This window comes from Hemitrygon akajei, chromosome 6, assembly GCF_048418815.1.
Source record: "Hemitrygon akajei chromosome 6, sHemAka1.3, whole genome shotgun sequence".
Classification (NCBI taxonomy): domain Eukaryota; kingdom Metazoa; phylum Chordata; class Chondrichthyes; order Myliobatiformes; family Dasyatidae; genus Hemitrygon; species Hemitrygon akajei.
Window position 1 is genome coordinate 9,630,975 of NC_133129.1, and position 23,468 is coordinate 9,654,442.

At 42.3% G+C, this 23,468-nt stretch overlaps 1 protein-coding gene across 5 annotated transcripts in view; it reads left to right on the forward strand.

Moving 5' to 3' along the window:
- Nucleotides 1-23,468, forward strand: part of spef2 (sperm flagellar 2) — a 685,307-nt gene that overhangs the window by 637,099 nt on the left and 24,740 nt on the right. For all 5 annotated transcript variants that reach the window (XM_073047840.1, XM_073047842.1, XM_073047843.1 and 2 more), the window contains exons 30-34: nt 7,090-7,222; nt 7,383-7,499; nt 7,903-8,041; nt 9,358-9,587; nt 15,563-15,669. In XM_073047840.1, the coding sequence (XP_072903941.1) occupies nt 7,090-7,222; nt 7,383-7,499; nt 7,903-8,041; nt 9,358-9,587; nt 15,563-15,669 (726 nt within the window). The remainder of the gene's footprint in view (nt 1-7,089; nt 7,223-7,382; nt 7,500-7,902; nt 8,042-9,357; nt 9,588-15,562; nt 15,670-23,468) is intronic.

Genomic DNA, 23,468 nt, shown 5'->3' on the forward strand with positions numbered 1-23,468 from the left:
TGTCTCCACAACAGTTTACACCTTCATTCATGCAAAGATAAGACTAGTGAGCCTCTCATTACCTCTACAAATCTTAACAACCCTCATGTGATTGCTGTACCTTTAAACAGCTCACTGAATTTATGCCAGAAAACTACCCAACATGCATCAGAACTGGAGAAGCTTCTTGGATGAGTGGCAAAACATCTACTAGACAGCACAGCAAATCCAGATACCTTGATTTACTACTGCTTGCTATACAATGACCTGGGTGACTGAGAACTTTCATAGACAAAGACAAGTTGTGAGGCTCAAGTTAAAGTATTGTGTGCAGTTCTGATCTCCTATTTACAGGAAAGGTAATAATAAAATTGAAAGAATATAGATAAGGGGGATTTCCGGTGATGTCATCATCGAGAATGGCAGCTTAAGTCTCTAGCTCCTCCGGAAAAACGTGTATTAAGCCCCGTTAACCCATCAAATATAGTATTTTTCGAAAAATATTTGAACTGAAAAGAGGGGCAAGAATGGGAAAAAGAATGGAAATAAAAAAAGAGACACTGCGGAGCCTGCGGCCGAGAGGAGTGCAGTGAGTGGCTCTCCGACCCGACCGCGTGTGAGCGAGGCGGACGCTGGGCCTCGTTCAGGCAAAGCGGTGAATATGATCAAAATTCTGAAAGAGATAAGGGAGTTCCAGAAAGATGTAAAGCAGCAGCTACATGATATTAAGTCAGAGCTCACCAACGTCAATCAAAAAATAGCGGCGGCAGAGACTCGAATTGAGAAGGTGGAAGATCGCGTTCAAAACGTGGAATGAATACTGAGTAAGACGATAAAAATATTAAATCACCAAGAAGGTAAACTGTTTGACCTGGAGGGAAGATCACGGCGGAAAAATATCAGAATATACAACGTTCCCGAAGGAGCGGAGGGCTCGTCTATGACGGAGTTTGTCAGAAAGTTGCTGTGGGATGCGCTGGAGCTTCCCTCGACTATGGAGCTGGAAACTGAGAGAGCGCATCGTGCGCTAGTGCCAAAGCCTACCCGAGATAGAGCAGATAAGCCACACTCAATAATAATTAAATTCCTTCGGTGCAGTACCAAGGCGGAGATTCTACGAAGGGCCTGGGGTAAGAAGAGGGTGTTTATAGGCGATAAATTAATATATTTCGACAAGATAACCCCCCCCCCCCCGCGATCCTGCAGAAACGTAAAGAATACTCTGAAGTAAAGCAAGTACTAAAGCAAGAAAGGATTAGATTTCAAACTCCGTACCCTGATAAACTTCGAGTGTTTTATGAAGATGGGTCGCAGTTGTACCAGACAGTGGAAGAGGCAACTACAGACATGAAGGCCAGAGGGTTGCCCGTCAACGTGATCAAACCGAGGAAAAGTCTGGCAGAGGAATTATTCTGCTCCACTTGGGAAATAGTGCGAGAATCGAGAAGGCGGGAGACGGGACGAGGCCAAGAGAAATATATCAGGAAGAGACTGGGAGTTTCCCAAAGACAGTCCTCGCCCCCTTCAGAAGAGCCATAAGGTTTGGCTAACTTTAAAAATGTTGAGAAGTTAAACGGAAGCAAAAGTAGACGGTGATATACCTATCTCAAGAAATACTTATTATAATGTGGATTTTATATTACTTAGTTGTTATTCTTTATTTGCTCACTTACTCCTTTTTCCCCACCAAAATGAGAATATATATATGTGTGCATATATATGTATGTATGTAATATATGTGTGTGTGTGTATATATATATATATATATATATATATATATATATATAGGAAGAGTACACAGGGAAATCTTTTCTGTGTAATTGATTTGTTCACTGACTTTTATGAATACTGCAATGGGGGCCCTCAACTCACAAGTAGGAGGGGTTATCCCCCACAGCTAGACATTTCCTCTAGCTCAACGCAGGGTCAACTACTAGAGACCTCAGCCTTGGAATCACAGTTCGTTGTCATTTTTGTTATTATTTGCGTTTTTTGGTTCTTATTTGTTCAGGGAGTAGTTCGATTAAGTTTTATTCTGCTAATTTCAATGATACATTGACAGATAAATACAAATGGCTAAGGACAAAGTAAAATTCATTTATTTTACTGTCAATGGGCTTTTAAATCCAATCAAACATAATAGAATTTTATCCAAAATGAAAAAAGAACAAGCCCATGTCATATAAACATAGAACATAGAATAGTACAGCACATTACAGGCCCTTCGGCCCACAATGTTGTGCCGACCCTCAAACCCTGCCTCTCATATAACCCCCACCTTAAATTCCTCTATATACCTGTCTAGTAGTCTCTTAAACTTCACTAGTGTGTCTGCCTCCACCACTGATTCAGGCAGTACATTCCAAGCACCAACCACTCTCTGAGTAAAAAACCTTCCTCTAATATCCCCCTTGAACTTCCCTCCCCTTACCTTTATATTTACAGGAAACTCATTTAAATGATAATGAGCATAGAAAACTAAAGAGAATAGGCGTCACTAACTTGTTTTTCTTCTCATATAAATCAGGACATAGGAGAGGAGTTGCTATTCTTATCTCAAGTACAAGTAAGCTAAATTTTGAAAAAATATTCAAAATGGGAGATAAAGAGGGCAGATATGTTCTGGTAAGGGGGAATATAGACGGAAATTCACTTACTCTATTGAATATATATGCACCCCCGGGAAGTGATATTGGTTTCTTTCAGAAAATTACTGATATTATGGTAGCAGAAACAGAAGGTCTCCTGATATGTGGGGGAGTCTTAAATTTACAATTACAACCAAACTTAGAATCTTCCAATAGAAAAACCTATGAAACAAAATCCTTACATAAGCAAGTTAATACACTTTTTGGGGATGTTGGTTTAATTGATAAATGGAGGGACCTTTTCTCCAACAGAAGGGATTACACTCATTATTCTGCTCCCCATTTGGAATATACAAGAATAACCTATTTCATAACATTTGGAAAAGACAAAGACAAAACAAACACCTGTGGAATTGGGACAATAGATGTAAGTGACCATGCACCTATATAGTTATCTGTTGATTTTGACCTACAACCAAAGAATACTATTTGGAAACTAAATTCAAGTCTACTCAATGATCCGTACTTTAAGGAACAAATTAAAAAAGAAATTGGTCCCTACTTAGAATTGAATGATAATGGAGAGGTTTCACCTCCCATTTTATGGGATACTCTGAAGGCTGTCTTAAGAGGGAAAATTATAGTGAAATCTTCATATAAGAAAAAAAATAAGGAATAAAACATTAGAGGAATTACAAAATAGGCTGAAGGAACGAGAGAAAAAAACACAAATTAAATTTGGCACAGGATACATTAGGGGAAATTTTAAAAATTAGGAATGAAATTAATAAAAACACAAAATGCTGGCAGAACTCAGCAGGCCAGACAGCATCTATGGGAGGAGGTAGTGATGACATTTCAGGCCGAAACCCTTCATCAGGAGTGAAGTAACATGGGATGGTTAATTAATGAAATAAATAGTTTGGCTACACAAGAAATCAGGAAAAAATTAATGTTTCTGAAACAGAGACATTATGAAAGTGGATCAAAGTCTATGAAAATACTGGCATGGAAACTGAAAAAAAAAGATAGCAGAAAATACAATTCATAGAATTAGGGACCCAAGAACGAAAATGATAAAAAATAAGCTAAGTGAAATTCAAGAAGCTTTTGAAGTGTTTTACAAAACTGTATATTCCAAAGTTCCAGGGGGAAGCATAACCCAAATTGACACCTTCTTGAATTCTCTAGAGTTACCCACTTTAAGTGAAGAACAAAATAGAACGATGACTGCTGATGTAACTGAAGTTGTATTAAAAGCTGCAATTAGTATGCTTAAATTAAGCAAGTCATCAGGATCAGATGGGTAAACGGCAGAGTGGTACAAAGAATTTAAAAATAAGTTAATTCCTGTTTTATTCCCCACACTGAACTGGGCTCTAAAAAAGGCACAAATGCCACCCAGTTGGAAGGAAGCAATAATCTCAGCTATACCGAAAGAAAGCAAGGATAAAATGGAATGTGGGTCATTTAGACCAATATCCGTTCTTAATGTAGATTATAGATTATTTACCTCCATCATGGCCAAACGATTAGAGGAGTTTCTACCCATACTGATACGTAACGATCAGACAGGTTTTATACAACAATGCCAAACACAAGACAATATACGAAGGACACTTCACATTATGGATCATATACAAAAAATAAAATCGAAGCAATAGTGATAAGCGTGGATGCTGAAAAAGCATTTGATTCGGTTAATTGGAATTTTCTTTACAGAATTTTACATAGATTTGGTTTCCAAGACACAACTATTAAAACTGTACAGGCACTATATGACAACCCCACTGCTAGGATTAAAATCAATGGATATTTATCAAATAGTCTTACCCTGGAAAGGGGCATGAGACAGGCTGTGCATGCTCACCGCTACTCTTCGCATTATATCTGGAACCATTAGCTCAAAACATCAGACAAAATGAAGATATCAGGGGAATTACTATTAAAGGGACAGAGCATAAATTGGCTTGTTACGCGGATGACATTTTGATCAATCTAGGGCAACCAACATACTCTTTACCTAAATTGATGCAATCCTTTGAACAATATGGTCAATTATCAGGATACAAGATCAACATAGATAAAACCCAATTACTTTCATATTACTATAGCCCACCAAGAGAAATTGAAAGTAGATATCTCTGGGCATGGCACACAGAGTCTTTCAAATATTTGGGCATCATTATGCCAAAAGATTTGGCAAAATTATCAGAATGTAATTATCAGCCTTTATATAAAAAAATTAAGGAAGATATGGCAAGATGGAACCCGATTCCTTTTTTCAGTCTCAGTTCAAGGATTGAGTCTATTAAAATGAATATACTGCCCAGACTGTTATATCTCTTTCAGACCTCACCAATAGAGATTAATCAAAATCAATTCAATGAATGGAACAAGATGTTATCAAGGTATATTTGGCAGGGTAAAAGGCCTAGAGTTCATCTCAAAACTTTGCAATTAGCAAAGGAAAAGGAGGATGGGGCTTGCCTTCTCTTAGAGATTATTATCTTGCAGCACAGTTGAGAGCTGTGATATGTTGGTGCAACCCATCATATGACACTCAATGGAAAAACATTGAGGAGCGGGTACTTCCCATCCCCATACAAGCAATTTTGGCTGACAACAACCTGCAAAGGTACATAAATACTATTGATAACCCATGGGTGAAATTGACTCTTAGAATACGGAAAGCTACTATAAAAGAATATAATCTAGAGGAAGATATTGCAAATATTAAATGGTGTGCATATGACTCAGATTTTACACCAAATAAATTGGATGCTAGATTTAAGGACTGGACAGCTAAAGGAATAACAGTTCTTTGCAACATAATGAAAGAAGGAACACTGTTCAGTTTTGAAATGCTTAAAGAGAAACACTTATTAAAAAAACAAGATTTTTATCGGTATTTACAGATGCGACAATATGTTAATAAGACGCTTAAAAATGTAACCAAGGCAAGTACATGCTTGATAGAGCTATTTAGAAAAGCGTATAATTCAGATAATGGTAGTAGAATCATTTCAAGCGTGTATAGGGGGTTGTCAAATCTTAAAACACATTTGACTTCATACATTAAAACAAAATGGGAGAAGGAAGGAGGGATAATTATATCTGAGGAAGAATGGACAACAATATGGAGATATCAATGGAAGTGTACCAGTTCACAGAAATGGAGGGAGTTCAGATGGAAAAACTTGATAAGATATTTTATTGCACCCTCTCAGAAATCCCATTATGATAACCTCCCTGTTTGCTGGAGAAATTGTGGAAATCAAAATACAAATCATTATCATATTTCTTGAAACTGCCCTGTTATCAAAGACTATTGGAGGGGGATACACAATGCCCTACAAGACATCTTTAAATGTGAAATACCCTTAGAGAGTAAGACCATATATTTTGGATATATACCTCAAGAATAGTTGAAAAGAGATAAATATTTAATGAATATACTGTTGGTGGCTGGTAAAAAGACTTTTACTAGGAAATGGTTATCACAGGAGAGCCCAACTTTAACATGGATGGAAGTTACAATGGACATTTACAAAATGGAGAAGATAACAGCATCTGTTAATCATAAATTGTTAATCAATTTGATTCATACTGGGAAAAATGGTTTAACTACATAATGCCTCATAGGCCTGATTTTATTCTCACAAATCAATGAATATGTTGTAAAAAAGGATCACTCCCTACTTGTACATAGTTCTTTCCTTTTGCTTGTTTTTTCTTACCGCTCTTTTCTATAAGTGTATACCTCAGATAAATACTTTGTGGAGGTTTGTGATATATATGATACATATGTACTATGTCTGAAATACATCTTATGGAAATGGTTGTTTGATGATAAACTTCAATAAAAAAATTAATTACAAAAAAAAAGAAAGAATATAGATCAAATTTACAAGGATGTTACTGGGACTTGACCTGAGTGATAGGGAAAGGTTGAATAGGTTTGGACTTTATTTCCTGGAGCATAGGAGAATGAGGGGGGATTTGATAGAGGTATACAAAATTATGAGGGGTATAGATAGGGTAAATGCAAGCAGACTTTTTCCACTGAGCTTGGGTGAGACCAGAACGAGAGGTCATATGTTAAGGGTGCAAAGTGAAATGTTTAAGGGGAACATGAGGGGAATTTATTCACTCATGGTGATGAGAGTGTGGAATGAGGTACATGGATTGGAGTGCTATGGGTCAATGGGATGAGGCAGATAAATAGTTTGGCACAAACTAGGTGGGCTGAAGGCTCTGTTGCTGTGCTGTATGAATCTGTGGGGTTTTGGGGAGTGGGAAAGCTGAGTGGTTCCTGCACAAAGCAGGTACAGACAGGCCTTGTACGTCCATGGACACGTCCCCTTGGTTCTCGCTTCCTCCTGATCTTTGCCACTTAACCCAAGATACCCTATCCTCTCTATTAAACAGGCAACCCCTGTCTGTGAAGCACTTTTGCCCATGCTTTGCTAACACACCCTCATTGTTTCTCTCTGACCCTTACCATCTTGCTTGGCTTCAGGTCCAAAGGGAAATGAAACTGAAGGAGGATGAGGACAAGAAAGAGCAGAAGCTGAAGGAAGACAAGGAGAAAGACCAGCCAAAGTCCTCAGCTGGAAAAGACGGGAAGAAAAAGTCTGCTGAGAAGAAGAAAGGCCAGTGTCTTGAAGCTTGAAGCTATGCTGTGCCAGGGCCAGGGAATGGGGCTGGGGAGGCTGTAGGCAGGTGCACAGGTTCTGCGATGGCTTGGGGAGGATGGGGCTCCCTGTGCAGTGTGAAGTTGGCCGTGTTTCACTTGTCCCTGTGTGTCTGCAGGCCCCCGATCCACCACGCCCATGTTGCCGGCACTGGGTGAGAACCCAGAGGAAGTCAGCAGAAGGAAACTGAGGGAGCACATTTACACTGAGTACTTTGGAGCACTGCAGGATGAGGGTGAGTGAGAGCAGCGGTCAAGATTAGCTCAATTCAGTCCATCCCCTACTCCTCTCACTCACCACTGCAGCTCCCCCTGATCCGCCGGTGCAGCCCCACCCCTCCGTCCCACCAGTGCAGACCCATCCCACTCCAACCCGTTGCAACCCCACCCCCGACCCACTGTTGACCCCCCCGACCCACCGTTGCAGCCCCCTCAATCTGCCGGTACAGCCCCTTACCCCCGACCCGCAATTGCAGCCCCTACCCCCCCCAACCTGCTGGTGCAGCCTCCAATGACCCCTGACCTCTTCAACCCACCAGCACAGCCCCAGCAACTCGCCAGAGACCAGTGCATCCCCAGAGTTCAGCTCCATGCATATGGTTGACCCTCGCCCTGATTCTCGGTCTAATGTCTTTCCAGTGGCTGCAGTCACCACCCGTCTTGCTCTGATCAAACTCAAAGCTCTGATGACAATCCAGGATCTGAAGTCCAAGGCAGGTGATGTCTTTACCACCATGGAGGACTGGCTCGGCACCCAGTTCCTGCAGGAGATGGACAGGTAATAACAGGATGGTTCCCCTCTCTTCCCCCCTCCCCCACACCCTGACTCCTCCAGCACCCTTCACTCCCTCCCCCCCAGCTGGGGTGTTAGTTCCTTTAAGCCGTTAATGATAACGCTTGTCCACGGGCCACTCTGTGGAGCTCTCTCCATAACTCAGACCCTCGAGTCCTGTCAACATCCTTGTAAATCTCCTATGCTCATTTTTCAGCTTAATGGCATTTTTCCTGTACCAGGATGACCAAAACAAAAGACAATATTCCAAATGTCTTGTACAAATGCAACATAACATCCCGCCTTCTATAAACTTAACGTCCTGACACTTGAAGAGCAAAATGCCAAAAGCAGCCTTCACCAGCCTGTCTAGCTGTGAAGCCACTTTCAGGGAACCACACTCCAGGCCCCACCAGTCACTGTGGAGGTCCCACCTCATTTGTCTCCGCAAAATGCAATTTATCTGAATTAAACTCCATTTCCCATTTGCCATTTCTCAGCCACTTCTCCGGCTTACCAAAATCCCAGTGTAAATCCTCATACAGTAATTATCTTTACGGTATCCACTTTCAGAACTCAGATACCTTCCTGGCACTTCCAGATGAGGACACTTGTCTCACCTCAAACTTTATCAAAATGGCAGAAGTTAGTCTTCAAGCTGAACACTCCATCACTGCCCCCTCCCCACCTCTACCCCTCTAATCATTGCAGCCCTCTCAACTCTCCACTCCCATTCCCACTGTTGACTGCAATTTTCCCTATGATGCCATTGACATGTAGGGGTGAAGAGGAGAGTGAGTGTGGAGTGTGGAGCGAGGTGGACATGTGTGAAATAACCTTGGAGTGGAAGAGTGAGGTATCATGATTCCCATCACGCAGGACATGCCTTTTCATTGCTACCATCAAAAAAGTACAGGAGCCTGAAGACAGTTTCAGGAACAGCATACTCCCCTGCATCAGATTTCTGAATAGACAATCAACTCATGAACACTTTATCACTTTTTTTTACTTTCTCTTTGCACAACTTGGTTAAATAAATAAATAAATAAATAAATAAATAAATATAAATATATATATATCTCTCTCTTTTTGTAATGTAGAGCTTTTATTATTATGTATTCCAATGTACTGCTGCTGTAAAACAACAAATTTCACAACATATTCACATGATATTGAACCCAATTCTTACTCTGAAGGGGTGCTGGTGAGAGGGGGTTGAAGGGTCTGTGTTTATCTCCTGCTACCTCGATGATGCTGAGCGAGTTCTCACTGTGTGAACAGCCTTGGTGCTGACAGGCTTTCTCCCCTGCACTTCCTATCAGCATTGCTGCCTTGCTTGCTGTGGGACTGGAACACATACAGACTGGCTCCAAGATCCTGTTCCCACTCGTGCTCGGAAGCAAGGAGTTCGTCATCAATGGGGACCTGAAGCTGATTCCGGACCCCCCTCCACCGCCACACCTGCCCTCGAGGGAGAGGCCGAAGGTCGGCGAGTTCAGAGTGCAGCAGCTCCAGGACCTCGTGCAGCATTTCACCCTGCTGTCACCCACAGGTGAGCTCCCAGAGACGGTGCCTGCTGTCAGGGGGACGTGTAGGGATCACGACGTGGGGGGGTGGGGGAGCTGGTCCACACCCACAGCACACCTCACCAGTCTTCACAACAGGTGGCCAGCAAACTGGGAGGGGTCGACAGGGATACACTGGCAGGAATCAGACTGTTGGGATGGGGGTGACAGTTAGGCAGGACATGGACATGTTACTCTGTACATGGCACTCCATCGCTGCCTGCCTTTTACACATTTCTGTTTCTATTTCCTCAGCATTTTATAAATTAAATGAGAACAGCCTGGTTCAAAATTTACTTTTAAAGCTTTATTATAAAGTCATACAGATTGTCAATAAGCAGGCTACTGATTGGAGAAATAAACATTAGATAGATAGATAGATAGATAGATACTTTATTCATCCCCATGGGGAAATTCAACATTTTTAGCAATGTCCCATACACTTGTTGTAGCAAAACTAATTACATACAATACTTAACTCAGTAAAAATATGATATGCATCTAAATCACTCTCTCAAAAAGCATTAATAATAGCTTTTAAAAAGTTCTTAAGTAGTTTACTTAAATACATTAAATACAATCAACCCCGGCACTTTAACATATCTTACTCCTGGTGGTTGAATTGTAAAGCCTAATGGCATTGGGGAGTATTGATCTCTTCATCCTGTCTGAGGAGCATTGCATCGATAGTAACCTGTCGCTGAAACTGCTTCTCTGTCTCTGGATGGTGCTATGTAGAGGATGTTCAGAGTTTTCCATAATTGACCGTAGCCTACTCAGCGCCCTTCGCTCAGCTACTGATGTTAAACTCTCCAGTACTTTGCCCACGACAGAGCCCGCCTTCCTTACCAGCTTATTAAGACGTGAGGCGTCCCTCTTCTTAATGCTGCCTCCCCAACACGCCACCACAAAGAAGAGGGCGCTCTCCACAACTGACCTATAGAACATCTTCAGCATCTCACTACAGACATTGAATGACGCCAACCTTCTAAGGAAGTACAGTCGACTCTGTGCCTTCCTGCACAAGGCATCTGTGTTGGCAGTCCAGTCTAGCTTCTCGTCTAACTGCACTCCCAGATACTTGTAGGTCTTAACCTGCTCCACACATTCTCCATTAATGATCACTTGCTCCATATGAGGCCTAGATCTCCTAAAGTCCACCACCATCTCCTTGGTCTTGGTGATATTGAGACGCAGGTAGTTTGAGTTGCACCATATCACAAAGTCCTGTATCAGTTTCCTATACTCCTCCTCCTGTCCATTCCTGACACACCCCACTATGGCCATGTCGTCAGCGAACTTCTGCACATGGCAGGACTCCGAGTTATATTGGAAGTCTGATGTGTACAGGGTGAACAGGACCGGAGAGAGCACGGTCCCCTGCGGCGCTCCTGTGCTGCTGACCACCGTGTCAGACCTACAGTCTCCCAACCGCACATACTGAGGTCTATCTGTCAAGTAGTCCACTATCCAATCCACCATGTGAGAGTCTACTCCCATCTCCGTTAGTTTGTGCCTTAAGATCTTGGGCTGGATGGTGTTAAAGGCACTAGAGAAGTCCAGGAATGTAATCCTCACAGCACCACTGACCCCATCTAGGTGAGAGAGGGATTTGTGCAGCAAATACGTGATAGCATCCTCCACTCCCACCTTCTCCTTATACGCAAACTGAAGAGGATCCCGGGCGTGCCTGGTTTGTGGCCTCAGATTCTGTATTATCAGCCGCTCCATGGTCTTCATCACGTGCAACGTCAAGGCAACAGGTCTGAAGTCATTCAACTCCTTTGGTTGTGGTTTCTTCGGTACCGGGACAATACAGGATGTTTTCCACTGTCTGGGTACTCTTCTCTGCTCCAGGCTCATGTTGAAGATGCGCTGTAGTGGTTCTCCCAGCTCAGTCGCACAGGCCGTCAGTAATCGTGGGGAAACTCCATCCGGACCCACCGCCTTGCTGGTACAGATCTTCCTCAGTTGACCTTCCACCTGTGCAGCCGGTGCAGTGCAGTGGTTAAGACTTCCTTCTGATCCCATAAGTCTTTCAATATGCTGTGTAATTCATCCCTCCTCTGGTCGTCATAGCTTGGTTAACTCTGGTACCTCCTCAGCAGGTGAAGCTGGGTTCAGTAGGACCACTACACGCTCTGGCAAGGGAGTGCCTACTCACCTTCCCATTCACATTCAACACAGAAACAGACCCTTTGGCCCAACTCATCCATGCTGGCCGAGGTGCCTTGGCCCATATCCCTTCAACTTCCCTGTCCAAGTATCTTTCACACATTGTAATTGTACCCACCTCTACCACCTTCTCTGGCAGCTCAGCTCATTCCACTTACTCACCCTCTGGCCCTCAAGTCTTTTTGAAATTGTTTCCCCCCTCACCTTAAACATCCGCCTACTAGTTTTAGACTCCCTCTACCCTGTATAAAAGATCTGCAACCATTGTCCTTGCCTCTGCCCATCAAGATTATATAAGCAAAAGAAATATGCAGACGTTGGAAATCCAAGCAATACACGCAAAATGCTGGAGGAACTCAGCAGGCCAGGCAGCATCTATGGAAAAGCCTACGAGATGTTTTTTTTTTAAAGCAGCTTGTCGTTGACCCTACGAGGGGATCAGCTGTCCTGGATTGGATATTATGTAATGAACAGGAGGCAATTAAGGTAAAAGAACCCTTCGGAGGCAGTGATCACAATATGATTGAATTCAACTTGAAATTTTATAGGGAGAAAGTAAAGTCTGATGTAGCAGTATTTCAGTGGAGTAAGGGGAGTTACAGTGATATGAGAGGAGTTGGCCAAAGGAAGGTTCAGGGTACATGTATTCCAAAAACAAATAAATACTCAAATGGCAAAATAGTACAACCATGCTGACAAGGGAAGTCAATGCTAATGTAAAAGCAAAAGAGAGGGCATACAACAAAGCAAAAATTAGTGGGAAGACAGAGGATTGGGAAGCTTTTAAAATCCAACAGACAGCAACAGAAAGAATCATTGGGAGGGAAAAGGTGAAATATGAAACCTGTACGATCCGGCAACAATGAATATAGAATTGAGTCCAGTTTTATAAATAAATAACCATTTATTTAAACTCACCTCACAACAAATGAAAAGTAAACAAACGACTAACTTAACCAGAAGTAAACTGCTGTATGGCAACTCAAACAGTTCTTAAAGTGATAAATGCGAAAGTCCAAATGATTTATACAGTCAATTAGGAGAGACTTTCCTGAAGTAACGAATTCCTCGACGATGTGACGTTACTGCTGATCTCAGCCAAAATATGCCTTGCCCGAAGGATTCACGACGAAGGAAATAAAAACGCTTAAAGGAACTGACCTTTTCCTTGGTGAATAACGCTGTGCCCAGCCCTTTCTGCTTTCTCAATGCAGGGGCTATCTCGGATGCAGGTTACTACTTCCGGAGTGAAAATCCAACAAGGTCAACCCTGTATTACCGCCGACGACACCAACTTTACTCGATCCTTTGGGTTCCCACACTTCGGCAAATCTTCACTGTCTAATACTTAGACTTTAAAATTGAATCACAGATACATCAAACATAACTGGCAGTGATTTTAAAAACTACTGGTACCACCTACAGTAGAAAGTAAAACTCCACTTTAAAACAAAACTGCATCATGAGATGAATACGCAGCATAACGGACTAACTGACGAATTAAATAACGAACTAACCTGCATCACAGCAAGGCTTTCCCATTTTATACCTATTGGAACAGGCTATCACGTGACCTCTCACTTGCGGGAAAATTACATCGTGTGACCTCACACTGGCTGGAAATTACATCATCCCACCATCACAAGACCATTACATCATGCTCACCAGATACTCAATTACATCATGGTCATAAGACAGTCACAAGATACCCACAGGGTGTGTAATAAAGCAAGCTTGCAAACAATATCAAAATGGATAGTAAAAGCTTTTTCAAGTATGTAAAAATAAAAGCGAGATGAGAGTGGATCTAGGATTACTAGAAAATGAAGCTGGAGAAATAATAATGGGGGCAAGGAGATGGCAGATGAACTAAATGAGTATTTTGCATCAGTCTTCACTGTGGAAGACACTAGCAGTGTGCCAGATGTTGAAGAGTGGAAGGGAGGAGAAGTGGGTGCAGTTACAATTACAAGGGAGAAGGTGCTCAAAAAAATGAAAGACCTAAGGATACAGACCTAAGTCACCCAGGACAGATGAATTGCACCCTAAGGTTCTGAAAGAGGTAGTGGTAGAGATTGTGGAGGCATTAGTAATGATCTTTCAAAAATCATTGGACTCTGGCATGTTTCCAGAGGACTGGAAAATTGCAAATGTCACTCCACTCTTTAAGAAAGGAGGAAGGTAGCAGAAAGGAAATTATAGACCAGTTAGTCTGACCTCAGTGGTTGGGAAGATGTTGGAGTCGATTGTTAAGGATGAGGTCCTGGAGTACTTGGTGACACAGGACAAGATAGTACAAAGTCAGCATGGTTTCCTTCAGGGAAAATCCTGCCTGACGAACCTGTTGAAATTCTTTGAGGAGATTACACATAGGATAGATAGAGGGGATGCAGTGGGTTTTGTATATTTGGACTTTAATAAGGCCTTTGACAAGGTACCATCTCACTGGCTCTTCACTCAACCCTGGAACATCTGGACAGCAAAGATGCATACATTAGGATGCTCTTTATCGATCATAGCTCAGCATTCAATACTCAAAATTCCCTCAAAACTAATCAATATACTTCACACCTTGACCTCAATGCTACCTTATGCAAAAGGATTCTCAATTTCCTTACTTGCAGACCCCAGTCAACAGCATATCCTCCACAATCTCCATCAGCATGGGTGCACCATAAGGCTGTGTGCTCAGTCCCCTACTCTACTCACTTCATACTTACGACTGTGTGACTAAGCACAACTCCAATGTCATATTCAAGCTTGCTGACCACACCATTGTCACAGGCCAAAGCAAAGGTGGTGAAAATCAGCAAACAGAAGAGAGATTGAAAACCTGCTGAGTGTTGTCACAACACCTTACTCAATGTCAAGGAGACCAAGGAGCTGATCATTGACTTCAGGAGGAGGAATGCAGAGGTCCATGGGCCAGTCCTCATTGGAATCAGAGATGGAGAGGGTCAGCAACTTTAAATCCCTCGGTGTTATTATTTCAGAGGACCTGTCCTGGGCCTGGTATGAAGAAAGCACGGCAGCATCTCTACTTCCTTAGATTCAGTATGGCGTCTAAAACTTTGACAAACCTCTATAGGTATGTAGTGAAGAGTATATTGACTGGCTGCATCACAGTCTGGTATGGAAACACCAATGCCCTTGAACATAAAATCCTACAAGAAGTAGTGGATACGGACCAGTCCATCATGGGTAAAACCCTTCCCACCACTGAACACATCTACGTGAAGTGTTGTTGCAGGAAAACAGCATTCCTCATCAGGGTCCCCACCGCGCAGGTCATGATCTTTTCTCGCTGCTGCCACCAGGAGGAAGGTATAGAAGCCTCAGGACTCACACCACCTGGTTCAGGAACAGTTAGTACCCCTCAACCATCAGGCTCTTGAACCAAAGGGGATAACTTCACTCAACTTCACTTGCCCCATCATTGAAATGTTCCCAGAACCTATGGACTTTCAGGAACTCTTCATCTCATGTTCTTGATATTTATTCCTTCTTTAGTTACTATTATTATTTCTTTCTTTTTGTCTTTGTTAAGTTTGTTATCTTCCATTTTTGTGGTATTTCATTGATTCTATTATGGATGATGTTTGATCATTAAATAATGTGCTTCACCGCCAGGTTTGATGCCACCTGCATACCCTGAGAGCCATCATTGTCAAGACCATCAGCTGAACCAGCCACATAAACTCCATGGCTACAGGAGTAGCTCAGGGACTAGGTACCCTGCGAGCAGTCATTCCATTAACCTGGACAATTGTCCACTTACATTTTGCAGGTTTTATGACAAGAAGAGTGTTTATCGAAACCTTACAGGACCTGATTTCGCAGGATCTTGGATCAGATAATTTCCCTGAGCCGTGGTGCTCGCTCACTTATCCACAGGTGTGTGAACTGTCTGTACTTCTCAAAGAAACTGAGAGAGATCTGGTTCCGTATGAAACCAGGTGAAAGTGTGAATAAAACTAAAACAAAGCAATGAGGTGTAAACCAGCTAAGGGATACATTTGGAAGCTACATTACAAGGTATGTCGATGACAAACGTTTAAAGAATGAATGTATAATTAACAGGTAATATGTATTCTTTTAAAGTAAGCATATTTAATAGGAGAAGTGGTCCTTCAGGGGAACTGGTTACATGGAGGTAAACACAGACAATTCTGGCCATACAGGCGGATCTGAGGTCTGAGTGTTAGGAGAGGTTTAAAATTCACAACAGTGCAAGGAGTTGCTACAAGGATATGCTGTTGTGAGAGTGGGCCAGTCAGAAACATAGGTCAGAGCAAGTACTCAGATTGGCTGAAGCTGACATTAGGAGATACTACCTGAGGCAAAGAGGGAGATTCCACTAATCTGACATAGAAGACCAAAATACATAGGAGAAGAATTAGACCATTCGGCCCATTGACTCTGCTCTGCCATTCCATCACAGCTGATTCTCCTGCTTTCTCCCAGTAACCTTTGACAATCTGATTAATCAAGAACTTGTCAACCTCCACCTTAAATATACCCGATGATTTGGCCTGCACTGCCATCTCAGACAATGAATTCCAGAATCACCACCTTCTGGCAACAGAAATTTTTATAATTTCTGTTCTAAATGGACATCCCTCAGTCTGAGGCTGCACCCTCTGGTCCTTGACTCCCCCTCTAAGGGAAACATCCTCTCAACATCCATTTTATCCAGACCTCTCAATATTCCATAGGTTGCACTGAGATCCCCCCTCATTCTTCTAAGCTCCAGCAAGTACAGACCCAGAGCCTTCAAATGCTCTTCCTATGTTAAACCTTTCATTCCTGGGATCATTCTCGTAAACTTCCTCAGGTCTTTCTCCAATGCCAGGACACCTTTTCATAGATAGGGACCCAAAACTGCTCACAATACTCCCAAATGCAGCCTGACCAATGCCTTATAAAGCCTTAGAATGATATCCTTGCTTTTGTGTTCGAGTCCTCTTAAAATGAATGCTAACGTTGTACTTGCCTTCCTTACCAACAGCTCAAACTGCAAGTTAACCCTCGGGGAATCCCAAGTCCCTCTGCCTCTCTGATTTTTTAATTTTCTCCCCATTTAGAAAAGATACCGGCATGGATAGCAGAATGGCTGACAGGCAGGAGGCAGCAAGTGGGAATAAAAGGGGCCTTTTCTGGTTGACTGCCAGTGACTAGTGGTGTTCCTCAGGGGTCAGTATTGGGACCACAGCTTTTCACATTGAGAAGTTTCACATTGTTTAGGTGGTGGGATAGGTAGTGCTGAGGAAGCAATGCAATTACAGCAGGACTTAGACAAATTGGAAGAATGGGCAAAAAAGTGGCAGATGGAATACAGTGTTGGGAAGTGTATGAAAATGCATTTTAGCAAAGGGAACGATAGTGCAGACTATTATCTAAATGAGGGGAAGGCTGAAACATCAGAGATGCAGAGGGACCTAGCAGCCCTCGTACAAGACTCTCAGAAGGTTAATTTACAAGTTGAGTTTGTGATAAAGAAGGCAAATGCAATGTTGGCATTCATTTCAAGGGGAATAGAATATAAAAGCAAGGAGATAATGCTGAGGCTTTATAAGACACTAGTCAGGCTGCACTTGAAGTACTGCCAACAGTTTTGGGCCCCAAATCTCATTGGAGAGAGTCCAGAGAAAGATGATTCTGGGAATGAAGGGGTTAATATATGAAGAGCATTTGGCAGCTTTGGGCCTGTATTCACTGAAATTTAGAAAAATGTAGGAGGATCTCATAAATGTTGAAAGGACTAGATAGGGTGGATGTGGAGAGGATGTATCTTATGGTGGGGGTATCCGGAACCAGAGAGCACAACCTCAAAATTGAGGGGCAACCCTTTAGAACAGAAATAAGGAGGAAATTTTTTTAGACAGAGAGTAGTAAATCTGTGGAATGTTCTGCCATAGACTGCGGTGGAGGCCAAGTCTGTTGGTGTATTTAAGGTGGAAGTTAATCGTCTCCTGATCAGTCAGGGCATCAAAGAATATGGCAAGAAGGCAGGTGTATAGGGTTGAGTGGGATCTGAGATAAACTATGATGGAATGGCAGAACAGACTCGTTGGGCTAAATGGCCTAATTCTGCTCCTATGTCTTACGGTCTTATGCCAAAATGCATGACTATGCACTTTACATTATATTCCATCTGCCACTTCTTTGCCCATTTCCCAATTTGTCTATCTCCTTCTGCAGACACCCTACTTCCTTAACACTACCTGCCCCTCCATTTATCTTTGTATCATCTGCAAACTTGTCATCAAAGCCATCAATTTCTTCAACCCAATCATTGATGTACAATGTGAAAAGAAGCAGCCCCAACACTTACTCCTGCAGCATACCACTAGAACCAGCAGCTAAGCAGAAAAGGCCCCCTTATTCCCACTCTTTGCCTCCTGCCTGTCAGTCAATCTTCTCTCCATGCTAGTGCCTTTCCTGTAATACCATGTGCTCTTATCTTGTTAAGCAACATCATCTACAGCACCTTGTCAAAGGCCTTCTGAAAATCCAAATAAACAACCCTGAAACCACAATCTTAACAATCGACTCCAACTTCTTTCCAACCACTGAAGTCAGGCTAACTGGCCTATAGTCAAGTCAAATCAAGTTAAGTTTATTGTCATTTAACTATATACATGTATACTGTCAAATGAGACAATGTTTCTCCAAACCAGGGTGTAAAACACAGTAGTATACATAAAACACATGAAATACACAATAACTTAGGAAAGTAAGGATAAAATCTACAGGTGAAATTACACATAAGTAAACAAAGTAAAGTGCATAAATTAAATATTGTCCGGTACAGAACAGAGCAAGTGGTGACACTTTGGATGCGATGCGGCAGGGAGTTCAGAAGCCTAATGGCCTGAGTGAAGAAATAGTTTCCCATCCCGACCGTTCTTTTTCTTGTGCATCAGAGTCTCCTGGTTGATTGTAGAAAGTCAAAGAGGATGCTGGATGAATGGGTGAATTCCTTGATAATTCTAAGGGCTCTGCATATGTAACACTCCTGATAAATGTCCCTAATTGATGGTATGGAAACCCCTATGACCCTCTCAGCCATTCTCAAGTCCTTTGTAGGAACTCTCGGTCCAATGCTTGGCTGCTCCCATGACAGATGAAGATGCAACTTGTTAGGATGCTATCAATGGTGCTTCTGTAAAACTCAGTTAAGATAGGGGTGCAGGAACCTCGTTAGGAAGTGGAGGTGATTCTGTGCCTTCTTGTTCAGGAAGAGATGTTGAGGGACCAGGTGACATCATCCATGATATGAACTTGCAGGAACTTGGTGCACTAACTCTCTCTACAGAGGAGAAACTTCCTTTGCAGTCTCTCTGTTTCCTGAACACTACCCGCTCCACCTAACTTTGTATCATCAGTAAATTTAGCCACAAATCCATTAATCCCATAGTCCAAATCATCGACGTACATCGCAAAAAACAATGGTCCCAACACTGACCCCTGTGGAACTCCACTGGTAACCGGCAGCCAGCCAGAATAGGATCCCTTTATTCCCACTCTCTGTTTTCTGCTGATCAGCCAATGCTCCACCCACGCTAGTAACTTCCCTGTAATTCCATGGGCTCTTATCTTGCTAAGCAGCCTCATGTGCGGCACCTTGTCAAAGGCCTTCTGAAAATCCAAGTACACAACATCTACTACATCTCCTTTGTCTACACTGCTTGTAATTTCCTCAAAAAATTGTAGTAGGCTAGTCAGACAGGATTTTCCTTTCAGGAAACCATGCTGGCTTTGGCCTGTCTTGTCATGTGCCTCCAGGTATTCCATAATCTCATCCCTAACAATCGATTTCAACAACTTCCCAGCCACTGATGCAGACTAACAGGTCTATAGTTTCCTTTCTGCTGACTCCCACCCTTCTTAAATAGCGGAGTAACATTTACAATTTTCCAGTCATTCAGTACAATGCCAGAATCTACTGATTCTTGAAAGATCATTGTTAATGCCTCCGCAATCTCTCTAGATACTTCCTTCAGAACCAAAGGGTGCATTCCATCATGTCCAGGAGATTTATCCACCCTCAGACCATTAAGCTTCCTGAGCACCTTCTCAGTCGTAATTTTCACTGCACATACTTCACTTCCCTGATTCTCCGGTATACTGCAGATGCCTTCCACTGTGAAGACTGATACAAAATACACATTCAGTTCCTCTGCCATATCTGCATCTTTCATTACAATATCTCCAGCATCATTTTCAATTGGTCCTATATCTACCCTCCACTCTCTTTTACCCTTTATATACTTAAAAAAGCTTTTAGTATTTTCTTTGATATTAGTCACCAGCTTCCTTTCATAATCCAACTTTTACTTCCTAATGATCATCTTCATTTCCTTCTGCAAGTTTTTAAATCTTCCCAATCCTCTTATCTTCCCACTAGTTTTGGCTTCCTTGTATGCCTTCTCTTTTGCTTTTACTTTGGCTCTGACTTCACTTGTCAGTCACGGTACTATCCTTCTTCCATCCGAAAATTTCTTATTTGTAATATATCTGTCTTGCACTTCCCTCATTTTTCACAGAAATTCCAGCCATTGCTGCTCCACTGTCCTTCCAGTCAACTTTGTTCAGTTTCCCTCTCATGCCATTATAATTTCCTTTATTCGACTGAAATGCTGACGCATTGGAATTTAGTTTCTCCTTCTCAAATTTCAAAGTGAACTTGATCATATTGTGATCACTGTTCCCTAAGGGTTCCTTAACCTTAAGCTCTCTTATTGCCTCCGGATCATTGCACAATACCCAATCCAGCACAGCCGATCCTCTAGTGGGCTTAACAATAAGCTGATCTAAAAGGCCATCCTTTAGACATTCTACAAATTCTCTCTCTGGGGTCCGGTACTGACTTGGTTTTCCCAATCCTCTTTCATGTTAAAATCTATCTTTCCGATACACCGTATATCCTTGGATGTTCGGCTCCCAATGGCAGCCATCCTTTAGCCAAGTTTCAAAGATGGCCACAATGTCACACTTGCCAATCTGTACCTGAATTTCAAGATCATCCATTTTGTTTCTTATGCTACGTGCATTTAAATATAACACTTTCTGTCTGGTATTTGGTGTTTTCTGTTTAAACTGCACCATGCCTCTATTGCCCTGTAAATTATCCCACATCTGTGGCACCTCCTTCCAAGGATTTATCATGAATAGTCATAGAATCATAGAGCACTGCAGGAAAGCTTCCTTAATCAGTACATAGAAGCCGCAATGGGAGAGTGTGTAATACTTGATCTGCTATAAGGGAATGAGACAGGGCAGGTGGCAGAAGTTTGTGCAGGGGAACACTTTGCATCCAGTGACCACAATGCCATTAGTTTCAAAGTAAATATGCAAAAAGATGGGTCTGGTCCGCGGGTTGCGATTCTAATTGGAGGAAGGCCAATTTTGATGGTACCAGAAAGGATCTTGCAAGTGTGGATTGGGACAGGCTGTTTTCTGGCAAAGGTGTACTTGCAAAGTGGGAGGCCTTCAAAAATTTGAGAGTACAAAACTTACATGTGCCTATCAGTATAAAAAGTAAAGTTAACATGTGTAGGGAACCTTGGTTCTCAAGAGATATTGAGGAACTGGTAAAGAAAAAATAAAGAGGTGCATTGCAGGTATAGACATGTAGGAACAAATGAGGAAATCAGGAAGGCTAAAAGAAGGCATGAGATTGCTCCAGTAGACAAGGTGAAGGAGAATACTAAAGGATTCAACAGATATGTTAAGAGAAAAAGGATTACAAGGGACAAAATTGGTCCTATGGAAGATCAGAATGGTAACTCATTCATGGAGCCAAAATTTACTCAGGCAAAGGTTGGTGAATTTGTGGAATTTGTTGCCACATGCTGTTACACAAGCATGGCGGTGGACGAACCCAAGTGCAGCACTCGGGCGCGGAGAGGCAATATTGACGTAGCGAGCGTGGAATCGGTATCCAGGAGCGATGCTAGACAGGCAGTCCTAAGAACCACACCGGAGTCGACCAACGAACTGGCAGTTCCTTGTTGTGATCACAGGGTCTTTATCCTCCATTTTCTGTGTGTGTAGTTAGTGGAACCTGGGAGTGATTGGAAACTAAACAAGGGGATTGAGGCCCAATTCCTGAAAAATTGGGAAGGTTTTTCCCAAGGTGGGGCATTGCCAGAAGGGACCATGACACATGCAGCTTTGGAGGTCAGGTTTTTGTGTGTATTTAAGATAGCAAGTGATAGGTTCTTTATTGGACATGGCATCAAAGACTACAGGGAGAAGGCCAGGGACTGGGGTTGAGGAGGAGATAGACAAAAAAGATCAGCCTTGATTGAAAGGCAAAGCAGAGTCGATGGGCCAGATGGCCTAATCCTGCTCCTATGTCTTATAGTCTTATGGAGATGTTGGAGATCTTAAATGCAATATTTGCATCTATATTTACTCAGGAGGTGGACACAGCGTCCATAGAAGTCAGGCAAAATGGCATCAACTTCATGGACTCTTATACAGATTAAAGAGGAGGAGGTGTTGGCTATCCTGAGGCAAATTAGGGTGGATAAATCCCCATGGTCTGACAAGGTGTTCCCTTGAATCCTATGAGAGGCAAGTATAGAAATTGCTGGGGCCCTAGCAGAGATATTTAAATTATCTTTTGTGACAGGTGAGACGCTAGAGGATTGGAGGATAGCCAATGTTGTTCTGCTGTTTAAGAAAGGCTGTAAAAATAGTCCAGGAAATTATAGGCTGATGAGCCTGACCTCAGTAGTGGGAAAGTTATTGGGAAGTATTCCAAGGGACTGGATTTCTGTGATAGACTTGGGCTGATTAAGGACAGTCAGCATGGCTTTGCACGTGGTAGGTCGTGGATGCGGAGTAAGGTAGGTGAACTTGTGACACAGTTGTAGATTGGCATGAATAATGTAGGCATCCCTGAATCATGGCTGAAAGAAGATTATAGCTGGGATACACATTATAGCAAAAGGACTGGCAGAAACACAGAGGGATTGATGTTGTTCTGTTTGTAAAAATGGAAATAAAATCATTAGAAAGAGTTGACATAGGGTCAGAAGTTGTTGAGTCATTGTGGATAGAGCTAAGGAAATGCAAGGGTAAAGAGACCATGATGGACCCCCAAACAGTAGTAAGGATGTGGTCTACAAATTGCAATGAGAGATAGAAATGCATACCAAACAGGCAATGCAGTAGTCATTGGGGATTTCATGAGATGGCTTTTTAGAGCAGCTCATGCTTGAGCCCAATAGGAGATCAAATATTTTGGATTGGGTGTTGTGCAGTGAACTGCAATTGATTAGAGAGATCAAGGTAAAAGACCCTTTGGGAAAAGTTATCATAATATGATCGAATTCACCCTGAAATTTGAGACAGTGGTTAAAGACAGTTGTATCAATATTACAGTGGAGTGAAGGGAATTACAGAGGCAAGAGAGAGGTATTGGCCAGAATTGATTGGAAAAGAACACTAGCAGGGTTGACAACAGAGCAGCAATGGCTGGAATTTCTGGGGGCAATTTGGAAGGCACAAGATATATACATCCCAAAGGGGAAGAAGTTATCTAAAGGTAATATTATTCTACTATAGCAAACAAGAGAAGTCAAAGCCAACATAAAAGCCTAAGAGGGCATATACTGTAATAGAACAAAAATTAGTGGAAAGTTAGAGGATTGGGAAACTTAAAAACCAACAGAAGATAA